This window comes from Ochlerotatus camptorhynchus, unplaced genomic scaffold, assembly GCF_037179485.1.
Source record: "Ochlerotatus camptorhynchus isolate MF236.1 unplaced genomic scaffold, CSIRO-AGI_Acam_v1.1 ptg000471l, whole genome shotgun sequence".
In the NCBI taxonomy this organism is placed as follows: Eukaryota; Metazoa; Arthropoda; class Insecta; order Diptera; family Culicidae; genus Ochlerotatus; species Ochlerotatus camptorhynchus.
In genome coordinates this window covers 600536-615390 of record NW_027040957.1, presented here as the reverse complement: position 1 = coordinate 615390, position 14855 = coordinate 600536, and the positions used below count along the sequence as shown (strand labels likewise).

At 42.0% G+C, this 14855-nt stretch overlaps 1 protein-coding gene across 8 annotated transcripts in view; it reads right to left on the bottom strand.

The window, feature by feature from the left end:
• The window catches only part of Alh (Alhambra), a 60131-nt gene that overhangs the window by 31702 nt on the left and 13574 nt on the right, over positions 1–14855 (bottom strand). For 6 of the 8 annotated variants that reach the window (XM_065235288.1, XM_065235295.1, XM_065235289.1 and 3 more), the window contains exon 6: positions 9702–9776. The exons of the other annotated variants lie outside the window; for them this stretch is intronic. In XM_065235288.1, coding sequence (XP_065091360.1) covers positions 9702–9776 — 75 coding nt within the window. The remainder of the gene's footprint in view (positions 1–9701; positions 9777–14855) is intronic. 8 annotated transcript variants of the gene reach the window in all.

Genomic DNA, 14855 nt, shown 5'->3' with positions numbered 1-14855 from the left:
GGCCACTCCCATCTTCTTCGTTACGGTGACACAAAACTATTCAAAACTCTTTTCACATTAATTACAACATCACTAAAAAAAAACTTCTTAAAACATGATAGATCTTAATTTACACTTATCCACACGCGAAAACTTTTATTTTAATTTTTGACTTGTTACAATTAAAAAATATGCAAAAACACATAAAATCAGCGCCAGCGAAAGCAAAACCCCAACATCATCACCGCGTAAATAGACTGAAATTAATCACTCGCGATGCTACAAATTTCTGGTCCAGGAGATTAAATCAAACAACGGATATAGCGCCAAATCTTCTGATGCTTGCAAACACGATGAATCATGTTTTCTTTCTCGATTCTAAAACTTCTCGGAAAGCGAGAAAACCACCAATCACACACGTATAACCGTCCGGGAGGCAGAGTGCCAGCGCTAATCCGGAAAATGCAGCCGAAAACTATGAGCAAACTTTAGATACAACCGTATCCGAAGCCAACTGGTTGAAACGATAGATGAAGATTTTGAAGATTTCCTGCAAAAAGGTGGAGAGCGATGCGAGTAGATGGATTTAGATGCAGAAGATGAAAAAAGATTTTTTTTGTAGATTAATTCACTAGCATTAGATTTTTCGACCATCTAAATTTCAGACTTAGATTACCGAAAACCGAAAAGGTCAAAAATTTATCAAAAACTGAATTTGTTGAAAACCGCATCCAAACAATCTGTTAAGTGGACCCTACACGATTACTTTTATTGACAATAATCGTATTGTCAATACATTCGATATTGACGTCAATATATCGAGATTGACAATATTTCTGAATTCACATCATCAATATTATTGTCAATAATTCCCCTTCGCGTCAAAATATTGATGCGTGTGGGGTTTGCTTTAGCCTTTCTGCTCGCACAACTGACTCGGCGCGTTAAATGATTTGCATTCACAAAAAATGAAGCCAAGATGTAATTAGATGTAGCGGTGTTCTCACTTGGTGACTTCTTGGGAAAAAAAACAGTAAGTGGTAGGCTGCGGGTTAGAGAAGAGTAAGGAAATATGAGAGGCGAAAGGTGACGGTTTATTTACGCAACGTTCTGATAGGGTGGCGAGTTGCGCAAGCTGTTGAATATGTGTTACTAGAACGTTCAGCAAAAATGGACCAAGAGCAATATCGCTGCTAATGACGATTTTCTTTTTGCTAATACCTCCCATATTGAATTTCATCTTGAACGAAGCCACCTTATAGTCGTTATTTTGAATACTCAAACATCCGGAAAAATAAAGCACTTTTTCTCGCATCTGAAGCACTTTCTCTCGCATCTGAAGCCTTTCTGCTCTTACAACTCAGTTACCTCGTTGAATGGTCTGCATTACACTGATGCAAAATTTGACTTTTTCGCTCCACAGTGCTTAAATGGTTTCAAATCGGGTCCTGATTAGCCTCCCAAAGTTACAACTCATTTGGTTAGAAACAGACTTCGCACAAGCCATTTGAAGTTTACATGTAAAATACTATGGGAAATCTCAACTTTTGGTTCATTTCCTTCTAGTCTTTTTCCATATTGAGCTGCGAAACAATTCGATAGCCATTATTATAGAAAATTTTCTCAGCTACAACTTTGCTGAAGATCGTTTCTATGTAAAACGAGACAGGAAAAAGTTATTAATTTTTTAAGTGATTGGTAAACTTATGACATGATCAAGCAGCTGCTCTGTAGGCAACACTGTATTTTGCAGCGTGACATAGTAGCCATGATTTTTGTGTCCTATTCAACGCCCCACAAACACCAATGTTGCCTGCTGAGCAGTTGATTGAGCATGATCATAAGACATCAGCGCATTGAACCATTGATAACTTTTGATCCTTGCATTTAATCAAAAAGTGGTCTTGAGCAAAGTTGTACTTGGGAAAATTTCCTACAAGTATAGTTGAAAGTTTTTGAAGCAGACCGATATGGTGAATTATTAGATAGACATGAACAAAAATCTTGGTTTTACCATAGTAATTCCCATACAAACTTCAAATGGTTTGTGCCATCTCAGTTTCTCACCAAATGGGTTCAAATTTTGAGAGGTTAATCAGGATCCGATTTGGAATCGTTTAAGTCTTGTGGAGTGAAAATTTCAAATTTTGCATCACTCTAGTCTGCATTCACAAAAAAAAAATGAAGCCATCTTGTCATTAAATCGTCGTTAAGCACTCAAACAAAAATAAAAATAAAACTACCCAAATTTCAAGTTTATTTTTTTTTTATTTTCATAATGTAATTTAAATTATTAAAAACAAATTAACGAAAGACCGAAAAAAACTCGGGCGCTCGCACCGGTCCACTTTGTCGCTTTCCCGAGTTTTTTCGGCCTTTTGTGATTCGGCCTTCGTAGTTCTCTTTTATTAAACCACTAAAATGCGCACGGTCGAATGCAACATCACGGCATGCAAAAGGTCTTATAATAAAAAAAAAAAATCAATAATCAAACGGAGCTGGACCATACCTCTTGTCAACGCTTGGGGAATGGAAAAGGGTAAAGTTATACAACCCCGTGTAAGACAATAACCATTCATAAGTCACGCTTATATTATTCATTAGTGTCGTTCATAAATTGTGCTTTATGAAATTCTTAAGCTTATTTGCCTCAGTGTAAAACTTTTGGTAAACAATTTAAACTTTTAAATTTAAACATTTTTTTTTTAAATTTCTGCACAGAAAACGATTTGAAAGTTCTAAAAAGGTTTGCCGTGCAAAGTTTCACAAAAAAATGTTCAAAAATATGACTAAAAGTTGTTGATTTTTTGTTTCAAATGTTTCATGCCAATCGAAGAAGGTTAGCGGCGCCGGTGGTTTAGTAGTAAGGGGTCGTCCATAAATTATGTCACACATTTAGAGGGGAGGGGGGTTTTGAAAACTGTGACGATCCATACAAAAAATGTGACAAAGGGGGAAGGGGGTTGAAAATGGGCCAAATTTGCGTGACATAATTAATGGACGGTCCCTAAGCGTGATTACCTCTCACCCCAGCAGGCCTGGGTTCAATCCCAGTCGGCGCCGCCGGGATGTTCTGAGACATAACATCTCTGATCACGGGAAGTAAAGCCGTTGGTCCTCGGTTCATTAGTTGATGGGCCGATACGTAGGGTCCAGGTGTGGGAGCTGCCTTCCTGGCGTCGGTAGCATTGGTGCTCAGCACGGAAAACAAGATCGACGAAAAACAAATCAAGGAAAAAAAAAAAATCGAAGAAGGTCGCATTTGAACGGTTCATCATTAGGCGTAGAACTGCTCTATAGTTACAGTACTCGTTCGCTAACTGGGCCTTCTTTAACTGGGCTGCTTTTTAACGGGGTGTTCGTTAACTGGGCTGTAGCCCGGTTGAAAAGCAATTACACGTCAAAAATAGACATCACATTTAGTTGTCATAATTGGTGAGGGGTATTCGAATGTAATATTAAGTGTTAATATACATAAATTTAAACTTACTTTCATTTCACACTGAAATCAAGACTTGAAAGCGTTTTAGCGAAAGCGGCAAGCCTTTATAAATTCGCGAGTTTGAATGCTGTGAAATTAACAATAACAAACTTTGCGCTGTGTCAATTCAATGAACTTTTTTTTTAACGTCGATCAAACAATCCATTGAAGTTCCTCTCAGTGTTTTTTTTTTTACGTTTGACAAGCCAGCTAAGGTAGCGAGTGGAATTCGCTCACTGACCTGCGCTTTTAGCCCAGTTAGCGAACAAATGCTGTAGTTTGGTTGGGCGTGTTGTGATTCGTGAGCAATCGACGTTGAAAGCCATTGTTTACGTTTGGCTTGTATGCCCTTTTCACATGTTGCTCGAGACTTATGAATTCCATAGGCATCAGTTAGGCATTTCATCTTATGAATGATTATCGTACTAAACGAGGGGGTACTCGTTTTCAAACTGCTCTTATGAGATTGAGCAAATGTTGTTGAATAACCCATCAAAATAACTCGAGAGATGGGAAACTCCGATGTTATTTTAGTCTTTATCTTTACTTTCATTGATATAAGTGAGCGCCGGAAAGCATACAGTAAGCCCCCCCCCCCCATATCTAACTACGCCTATTAAATGGAGCACATGTTTTTGAATACATCTGAACATACCAACTTGACAAGATCAGAAACACTGAAGTTATTGCAGTTTGAAGCCTTACCTTCATTTATATGAGTGAGGGGGCAGAGGTATAGTTAGCCCCCTCCCACCCCTTCATCTCTTAATATGCCTATGAAATAGAAAAATTGTTTTTGAATAATTCATCCTGAACATACCAAATCGATAAGATAAGAAACTCCGAAGTTATTTCAGTTTGATACTTTACTTCTATTGATATGGGTGGTGGGGGCGCTCTCAACCCGAGCAAAGTCGGTTAACAAAATGAAAGCAAATCGATATTAAAGTGTGCAGTTCCTATCATAATGAAAACTCATTTTGATTTCAAATGTTGCGACATAAGTCTGATATCGTATTGTGCTTTCATTATGCAGCCAAGACGTTTTAAATGAAAGCAACTTAACTTGAAGTTCTGCTGTTTACGTCTTGTTGCCTTACCTTACCAATCAGGCTAAGGCCTTGTTGTCCTCTGCTGTCCGAAGAAGTCGTATCCACTCTACTCGATCCATGGCCACAGTTCACCAGCCTCGTAGTCTGCGAAGGGTCCGCAGGTCACCTTCTACTTGGTCGATCCACCTTGCCCGCTGCGCGCCTCTTCTTCTTGTTCCTGTTGGGTCGCTTTCTAGAACCATTTTCACTGGGTCGTCGTGCGGCATTCTTACGACGTGCCCAGCCCACCGTAGTCGCCCAATTTTTGCAATGTGGACGATGGATGGTTCTCCCAGCAGCTGGTGCAATTCGTGGTTCATTCGCCTCATCCACGTTCCGTCATCCATCTGCACTCCACCGTAGATGGTACCACGAGCATAATCCAGGTCTCGTGGCCGTAAAGGACCACCGGTCCAATCATCGTCTTGTAAACAGTCAACTTCGTGCGGCGGCGAATTTTATTCGACCGGAGCGTCCTCCGGAGTCCAAAGAAGGCACGATTCCCTGCCATAATGCGTCTTTGAATTTCTCTGCTGGTATCATTTTCGGCGGTCACCAGTGAGCCCAAATACACGAACTCATCGACCACCTCGATTTCGTCACCGTCAATCTGAACTCGGGGTGGGAGGCTAACATTGTCTTCCCTAGAACCTCTTGCTTTCATGTATTTTGTCTTTAATGTGTTGATGGCAAGTCCAATCCGTCTAGCTTCAGCCTTCAGTCTGATGTACGTTTCCGTCATCATCTCAAAGTTCCGTGCCATAATGTCAATGTCATCGGCGAAACCAAGGAGCTGGATGGACTTCCTGAATATCGTGCCACTCGCTTCTATCCCAGCTCTTCTGATCACACCTTCTAACGCGATGTTGAACAGCAGACACGAAAGTCCATCACCCTGCCGTAACCCCCTTCGAGATTCAAAGGGACTCGAGAGTGTCCCCGATACTCGAACAACGCACATCACTCGATCCATCGTCGCCTTGACCAATCGCGTCAGTTTATCCGGAAATCCGTACTGGTGCATAATCTGCCATAGCTGATCTCGATCGATTGTGTCGTATGCGGATTTGAAATCGATGAACAAATGATGTGTGGGCACGTTGTATTCGCGGCATTTCTGCAGAACCTGCCGAATCGCGAAAATTTAGCCCGTGGTAGCGCGGGCACCCATGAATCCCGTCTTACGTCTAATTACGTCTTGTTTAAAATTTAATTGAAATTCATCTGTCTTTGAACTAATGATTATAGTTTATCTGATTTGTTTAACACATTTTAGGTCACTCGTGACTTGCCCGCGGTGAGATTGGAGCCTAAGTCTTTCAGCTTGAGAAACATGAATGGTAACCATTTACTCTAGGCCCGTATTCAGTTAAACATTATGAATGCAAAATCAGTAATCAAATTGATTTCATTGAAAGCAGGATTAGTTTTCCGTTTGCTTCAACAGTGTAAAATTTTGCTCTCATTTTTGCTGTGTTAACCGTTAAGTCAACCAAAATGAGATCAACTGGAGTATTCAAAATAAATTTTGATTTCAATTTGATCTTCAGCTTTGCTCGGGAAACTACACATATGAGATAGAGCAATTGTGTTTGAATAATTCATAAAAAAAACTCCGAAAATATTTCAGTTTGGAATCTGACTCCCATTGGTACACCGGCAGTGTTGGCAGAAAAAGGGATTTTTGGTGTTTAATTCAAATCATAAATATTTGAATAGTTATGACTTTTTTTAGATACATTATAGCATCAAACTTCCTTAGGCAAAGTTGTTAGGCACTTCCTGGACTATATGTATACATACTTATTTGCAAGGTTCATGCAAAATTGTGGTCTCTAGAGATAAAAATGCATTTTTCCATACTAATTTCCATACAAATTTCAAACGCAATGCGGAATGCCGAGTTACAACCAATTGTCCCCAAATTTTGCACAGTTGTTTGGGACCCCAAATGAAATAAAAAAAAAGATTGATCTCGATTGGTGAGGTAAAGTATGGATTGTATGACATTCCCCCGAAAGCCATTCCCCAGAATGCTATTCCCTAGAATATACCATTCCCCAGAAAGCCATTCCCCAGAACGGACTATTTCCAATAAAACCATTCCCCAGAATTGACTATTTCCCTGAAAAATAGTTTGTTCCATTTCCGTGATTTTGTTTTTGCTTTTGTCGTAATACAGCCCTTGTTGTTACATATTATAACTATTCTGGACAAGAAAAATGTCATCAAGATAGATTTTTTGCATGCTATAGCTCTCTTTTCTAAACAATAAACACGTACCAACTAAAAAATAACACCAGAGTACTTACATTTTCAACTATATTCAATGCACTAAACTTTATGTAATCACGCACAGTTCGAAAAAGTAGTGTAAATTTCTGTTCAGTATGATGCACATAAATGGAGCGTCATCATATAAGTTTACATTATAAGTATATCATATAAAGTTCTAAGACATTTCATGCAATGCAGCAAATATTGTATACAAAAGCCCATTGTTGTAAACAACATTGTTTACAAGTTGCTCGGTTGCGTGAAATGAAATACAAGATTACGTGAATGAATGTTTACATCACTATTAAAATTCAGATTTTTTATCTGTGTGGGACTGACATTCCTATCTCTACAAGCAACAACTGGTAGTAGTCAATATAGTCGCTATATTCATAGTCTAGCGGAGAGAAATTTTATCCAGCAAAAAAAGAGAACCAAAGAGATCTTGAAAAGGGACCAACCAACAAATGAAAAGGGGCTCAAATTTTATAATCAAAACTGAGATGGTTCATTCCTTGCAAACCGAACGCAAATCAAAAGCATCGTGGAATAGGGAAAACGTTCCCAAAGTAAATTATTATGTTGTTTATTTATTTATGTATTTAATCTTCGATATATAAAAACATCGTACAGACAGAAATAACTTATCTACTAATTCTAAGCTTAAACACAGTTTTAGTCATACCAAAATCAAACATATTGGAAACCTCGTTGAAACGATTACAGCAGACATCCAGAGGGTTGTTCATTCCATAGTCAGTACGGTGATTCGATCGGCGGAAGAACTCCGGTTGCCGCGTCACCCGAAACGGTGTGTTAAAGCGGAGTTTCTCAAGTAAGTCTGCACAGTCGATATGGTCTGTCAGGACATCAAAGATGAGCATGCGTTGAAGGAATACTCGTCTGCTTGATAGTGTTTGTAGATCAATCAACATGCAACGGCTTTCATATGATGGCAGGTTCGTTCTATCTCTCCAGTGAAGGCCTCGAAGAGCATATCGAACAAAGTTCTTTTGAATTCGTTCAATCCGATTGATGTGAACTGCATGGTACGGGGCCCAGACTTGCACCCCATATTCTAAAACACTGCGTACAAGTGAGCAATACAGCGTCTTTAGACTGTACACATCTTCAAAGAATTTCGTGTTACGCTTCAAAAATCCCAGCAGAGAATACGCTTTGGCTGTTACTGAAGCGATGTGTTCGACAAACCTTAGTTTGCTGTCAACGAGAATCCCCAAATCCTTAACGGTGCTCGTACGTTTCAAGCAACAAGTTTCCATTCTGTACTCGAAAGCAATCGGTGTACGTGAACGACTGAATGTAATCACGCAACATTTCTTGATATTGGCTTCCATTCCATTCAAACTGCACCATTCCAGAAGTCCGTCTATATCCGTTTGAAGCGCACAGCAGTCTACCAGCGACGTGATTACTCGGTAAAACTTGAGGTCGTCAGCATACAAGGATTTTGGAGATTTTATCTTCATGCAGAGGTCGTTAATGAACAAAACAAACAGCAAAGGTCCCAAGATACTGCCTTGAGGCACTCCGGAATGAACCTGGAATGGAACAGAGTAGGACTCACCGACTTTCACCGAAGAACTGCGCCCTGTGAGATAAGACAGAATCCATTGTGTCAGCCACTCAGGAAGTCCTATCCTTTTGAACTTTTCAACTGCAAGGATGTGTGGCACCTTATCAAAAGCTTTGGCAAAGTCCACGTATACAGCGTCGACTTGCTGTCGTTTTTCCATCCTATTCACAAGAGTCGATACATAGCTTAGCAGGTTCGTTGTGGTCGAGCGCTTTTTCATGAAACCGTGTTGTTCAGTAGAGATTATACATTTGGTAGACTGGTACAGCACATCATGCACCAAGCTTTCGAAGATCTTCGGCAGACAGCTGAGAATGGAGATGTTTTGCCTAGACAAGCTTTAAATCGCGAGAAAAGTGTTCCCGGAATTTAGGTCGCAAAACCTGATGTGCTCTTATCTGTTGTTGGTCGTGATATGCTCGATTGGTTCCGTTATTTGGCAGTTCAATTGGTTCCCGAAATTCTATCCGCCAGACTATGAATATAACGACTATATTAGTCAATATAAGCGAGGGCTCAGACTGTGGGTCCAGCCTGACAACGCATGCATGCACATGTGTTACCATGGAAACCAGCTATGTTATGTTAAATTTGAATACTTTGAAACTTACGCTACGGATACGACATGCCATGATTATTTTCCCTTATTTTGATCACAAACTGTTCTTTTATATTTTTTAAAATAGATCATGATAAAAGGTCGAAAGGAGTAATATTTGAAAATGTTGATTTTTTTTCAATAAAATACGGAAGAACAGCTCATAATAAAAGAAGGAAAAATCATCATCTATTGGATTTTTTTTTTATTTATTCAAATATATTATATATATTACACTATATTACATATTACGCATACACCCAATATTAATATTCTACAAAAATTAAATTAATACTATGTAGGTACTTCTTCTACAACATATGATGAATAGATACAATGGCATTTCTGTCCCACTGGCGCTTCCAGCTCACTGGCGTACTTTTAATAGAGATTTTCCCTTCTTTCAAACATGAGCTGTTCTTTCGAGTTTTATTATTGCTTTCTGACTGATAATTCTATTTCTGGGAAATGGTACATTCTGGGGATTTTTTTTTCTGGGGAATGGTACATTCTGGGGATTTTTTCTCTGGGAAATGGTGCATTCTGGGGAATGGCATTCTGGGGAATAGCATTCTGGGAAATGGCATTCTAGGGAATGGCTTTCAGGGGAATGTCATACAATCAAAGTATGCGTTTTTCCATATAACGATGACCCACTCTAGTGTATAGGGAACTTACCTTGCGTTTATTCGTTGCCTCTTTTCTGGAGCTGCTATCCTTCTCCTGTCTGTTGCGTCGAGAAGCTCGTGTAATCTACAGTGAGAGGAAATACAAGGATTTAAAACGAAAGGTGATATTAAAACTACGATCTTCTCTCTTAAGTGTTAAGGATAAGTGTTGCATGTAAAGCCTCGTGACACACTGGAAGAAAACCAGAGGTAAAATCTCTATAATTGAACTTGCTTTCATAAATCCAGAAAAAGTTATGACCCAATAGACGCCATTGCACGATGACGTTATTATAGTTTTGAAATTTCAAGGAATTTGTTTACAGGGTCTTATATACACTTTTTTCGATGACGTCACTAGGAGTGTTTGGGCTGTAATATTAAGTATTGAAATATTACAGTCTGAGGACATCCACAAGAGCTTTAAAACTGAACGACCACAATAAATTTCGTTTTTATTTATATAAAGAGCTTTGAGTGTGTTGAGGGATTCCGTTAAAAGGTTCGACAAATTTAAAAGATTGGTTCGTTCTATTGTTACTAATTCTAACAACTTGTTGTGCTTTTTTACAGTTCCCTGAATTTGAGGTTGAATCATTCCGTGCACTGATCTATGTTTGTTATATAACACAAATGATTACTAACTAACTAACACTCAGAAAAGCTCTGTGATAAATTATTTCATTATTTCCTTTTCAAAGGAAATCATATTTATTAAACGTTTTTGTGTGACATTGCGAATATATCAAGATCCTAATGAAAAAAAAAATATGTTTATCCTTTCTCTAGGGTAAAGTGGGAAAAGATTGGTCATGGGGCAAGATAGATCAGCTAGTACATTTATTAATTTATTTGTTCGTCAAAATCAACAGGTTCAATGCAACCCCAATGATGGTTTGCTTTTTCAAACGAGCATTGGGGCTACATCGAGCCTATTGATGTTGACAATCAAAACAATAACTAAATCAAGAACTATAGATGACTCATCTTGTTCAGTGACCCGTCTTGCCTATAGACTGTCTAGTTATAGACATGCGGATGCAGAATCCGTAGATCTGGCAACTGAAAATACCACCATAAATTTGCCAGCACTGGAAAAAGTTCAAGTTGGGCTACAAAATGGTGAGTTGACAACCTGGAAGGAGCGGAATACCTAGCCCTGGTCCTCACAAGTTCCTACTTCACGCCTCCTCGAGTCATATGATAACAAAAGACTACCAGCTGAAACATGGACACAGCTGGTTGGCGTAGCCTGGGCAATGTTGCCAGTCCGGCAATAGCAAAGTGAAGAGGTGCGACGCGAACACTGGCGCGGTAACCATAGTACGGTGATAGAGGAAATGCTTCACCAAACCTGAGCGTCTGCTCACCATGGAGGTGCGGCTCAAAACGGCGTCTGTTCTCCATGTTAGGAGCGGCTGATCACCGTCCTAGTGCCAGCGTGGGACTCTAAACAGAGCTGTGCACGATGGTCCCCCGGCGAGACAGGGGGTTGGGGCAGGCCCAACAAGCCGCCCTGGAAAAAAACAAAGTTGCAAATACCGAAGAAAGAAATACGGATCGGAACAATCGGCACAGACCTACGCGACGAAATAAGGACTACGATTGGAAACTCGGAACATGGAACTGCAAATCGCTCGGCTTCCCGGGTTGCGATAGGTTAATCTATGACGAACTTCAACCACGCAACTTCGAAGTCGTAGCACTGCAGGAACTTTGCTGGACGGGACAAAAGGTATGGAAAAGCGGGCATCGAGCGGCTACTTTCTACCAGAGCTGTGGCACCACCAACGAGCTGGGAACCGGCTTTGTAGTGCTGGGTAAGATGCGCCAACGCGTGATTGGTTGGCAGCCGATCAACGCGAGGATGTGCAAGTTGAGGATTAAGGGCCGTTTCTTCAACTACAGCATCATCAACGTGCACTGCCCACACGAAGGGAGACCCGACGACGAGAAAGAAGCGTTCTATGCGCAGCTGGAGCAGGTGTACGACGGCTGTTCGCAACGGGACGTCAAAATCGTCATCGGCGACATGAACGCTCAGGTAGGACGGGAGGCAATGTATAGACCGGCAATCGGGCCAAACAGCCTGCATGCCGTATCGAACGACAACGGCCAACGATGCGTGAACTTTGCAGCCTCCCGGGGTATGGTAGTTCGAAGTACCTTTTTCCCCCGCAAGGATATCCACAAAGCCACCTGGAGATCACCTGACCAACACACAGAAAACCAAATCGATCACGTTCTAATCGACGGGAAATTCTTCTCCGACATTATCAACGTCCGCACGTACCGCAGTGCGAACATAGATTCGGACCACTACCTAGTTGCAGTATGCATGCGCTCAAAACTCTCGACGGTGCATAACACACGTCGAAGTCGAACGCCACGACCCAACATTGAGCAACTACGGGACACCGGAGTTGCCCAGGACTACGCGCAGCAGCTGGAAGTTGCACTACCCACGGAAGAGCAGCTTGGCGCAGCTTCTCTTGAAGATGGCTGGAGGGACATCCGTTCAGCCATAGGTAGTACTGCTGCAGCGGCACTAGGTACTGCAATCCCGGACCGAAGAAATGACTGGTTTGACGGCGAATGCAAACTGTTAGTAGAGGAGAAGAATGCAGCACGGGCGAGAATGCTGCAACACCGCACGAGATTGAATGTGGAGCGATACAGACAAGCGCGGAACAGACAAAACTCGGTTTTCCGAAGGAAGAAGCGTCAGCAAGAAGACCGAGATCGCGAGGCGATGGAAAATCTGTACCGCGTAAACGACACACGGAAGTTCTACGAGAAGCTAAATAGTTCGCGCAAAGGCTACGTGCCGCAAGCCGATATGTGCAAGGACTTGGACGGTAACCTTCTCACGAACGAGTGTGAGGTGATTGAGAGGTGGAAGCAGTACTATGACGAGCACCTCAACGGTGAAGCAGCAGAAAACGAAGGTGGCACGGCAACAGACCTTGGAGCACGCGCAGAGGACGACAGGCTACCGGCCCCTGATCTTCAAGAAGTTGAGGAGGAGATCGGTCGGCTGAAGAACAACAAAGCAACTGGTGTAGATCAACTACCAAGTGAGCTATTGAAATACGGTGGTGAAGCACTGGCTAGAGCGCTGCACTGGGTAATTGCCAAGATTTGGGAGGAGGAGATATTACCGGAGGAGTGGATGGAAGGTGTCGTATGCCCAATCTACAAAAAGGGCGACAAGTTGGATTGCTGCAACTACCGCGCGATCACACTGCTGAGCGCCGCCTACAAGGTACTCTCCCAAATTCTATGCCGCCGTCTGTCACCATATGCAAGAGAGTTCGTGGGGCAATACCAAGCGGGATTCATGGGTGCCCGCGCTACCACGGACCAAATTTTCGCGATTCGGCAGGTTCTGCAGAAATGCCGCGAATACAACGTGCCCACACATCATTTGTTCATCGATTTCAAATCCGCATACGACACAATCGATCGAGATCAGCTATGGCAGATTATGCACGAGTACGGATTTCCGGATAAACTGACGCGATTGGTCAAGGCGACGATGGATCGAGTGACGTGCGTTGTTCGAGTATCGGGGACACTCTCGAGTCCCTTTGAATCTCGAAGGGGGTTACGGCAGGGTGATGGACTTTCGTGTCTGCTGTTCAACATCGCGTTAGAAGGTGTGATCAGAAGAGCTGGGATAGACACGAGTGGCACGATATTCAGGAAGTCCATCCAGCTCCTTGGTTTCGCCGATGACATTGACATTATGGCACGGAACTTTGAGATGATGGCGGAAACGTACATCAGACTGAAGGCTGAAGCTAGACGGATTGGACTTGCCATCAACGCATCAAAGACAAAATATATGAAAGCAAGAGGTTCTAGGGAAGACAATGTTAGCCTCCCACCCCGAGTTCAGATTGACGGTGACGAAATCGAGGTGGTCGATGAGTTCGTGTATTTGGGCTCACTGGTGACCGCCGAAAATGATACCAGCAGAGAAATTCAAAGACGCATTATGGCAGGGAATCGTGCCTACTTTGGACTCCGGAGGACGCTCCGGTCGAATAAAATTCGCCGCCGCACGAAGTTGACTGTCTACAAGACGCTGATTAGACCGGTGGTCCTTTACGGCCACGAGACCTGGACTATGCTCGTGGAGGACCAACGCGCCCTTGGTGTTTTCGAACGGAAGGTGTTGCGTACCATCTACGGTGGAGTGCAGATGGATGACGGAACGTGGAGGAGGCGAATGAACCACGAATTGCACCAGCTGCTGGGAGAACCATCCATCGTCCACATTGCAAAAATTGGGCGACTACGGTGGGCTGGGCACGTCGTAAGAATGCCGCACGACGACCCAGTGAAAATGGTTCTAGAAAGCGACCCAACAGGAACAAGAAGAAGAGGCGCGCAGCGGGCAAGGTGGATCGACCAAGTAGAAGGTGACCTGCGGACCCTTCGCAGACTACGAGGCTGGCGAACTGTGGCCATGGATCGAGTAGAGTGGAGACGACTTCTTCGGACAGCAGAGGACAACAAGGCCTTAGCCTGATTGGTAAGGTAAGTAAGGAAAAAGTTCAATCGCCTCATGACTCAAAGCAAAAATCAAAACAAACCGATTTCGGCAGCAGCTTGTTTGTTGATTTTTACTTCCTCATTCGTTTTTCACCTGTTTCCGTAGTTTGAATGTTGGTTCCTAAATCTACTTTAGGACCAAGCTTCATCCAAACCGTTTCAATAATTTTTCATATTCGAACACTTTTCTCTGGAAAATCGAGGTAAATTGTTCTCACTCACTGCGTAAGCTTTTATCAATTTCAAATTTAACTAAATAATACGTTTTACTTTCGAAACATAATATTCCAAATAATTTAATAAATCTTTAATATCCAAAATTACAATACTTCCCCCAACAAAAACGTGTGACATTTCTTCTGCTCGTTTGGATACACGCTCTGACAGTTCTTTTGGATACGTCAAACTGACATCCGCATGTCTATAACTAGACAGTCTATAGTCTTGCCCCTTCCCCAACGATCAACAATATGCATATAGTCATGTCCTATCTTTTAGCAGAATCAAATAGATTATAGATCTTACCCGCTTTTTATGATTTAATGGCATAATGCACCAACAAAAAGCGTATTTTACGATAATTGCTGAAAAATGGAACATCTAG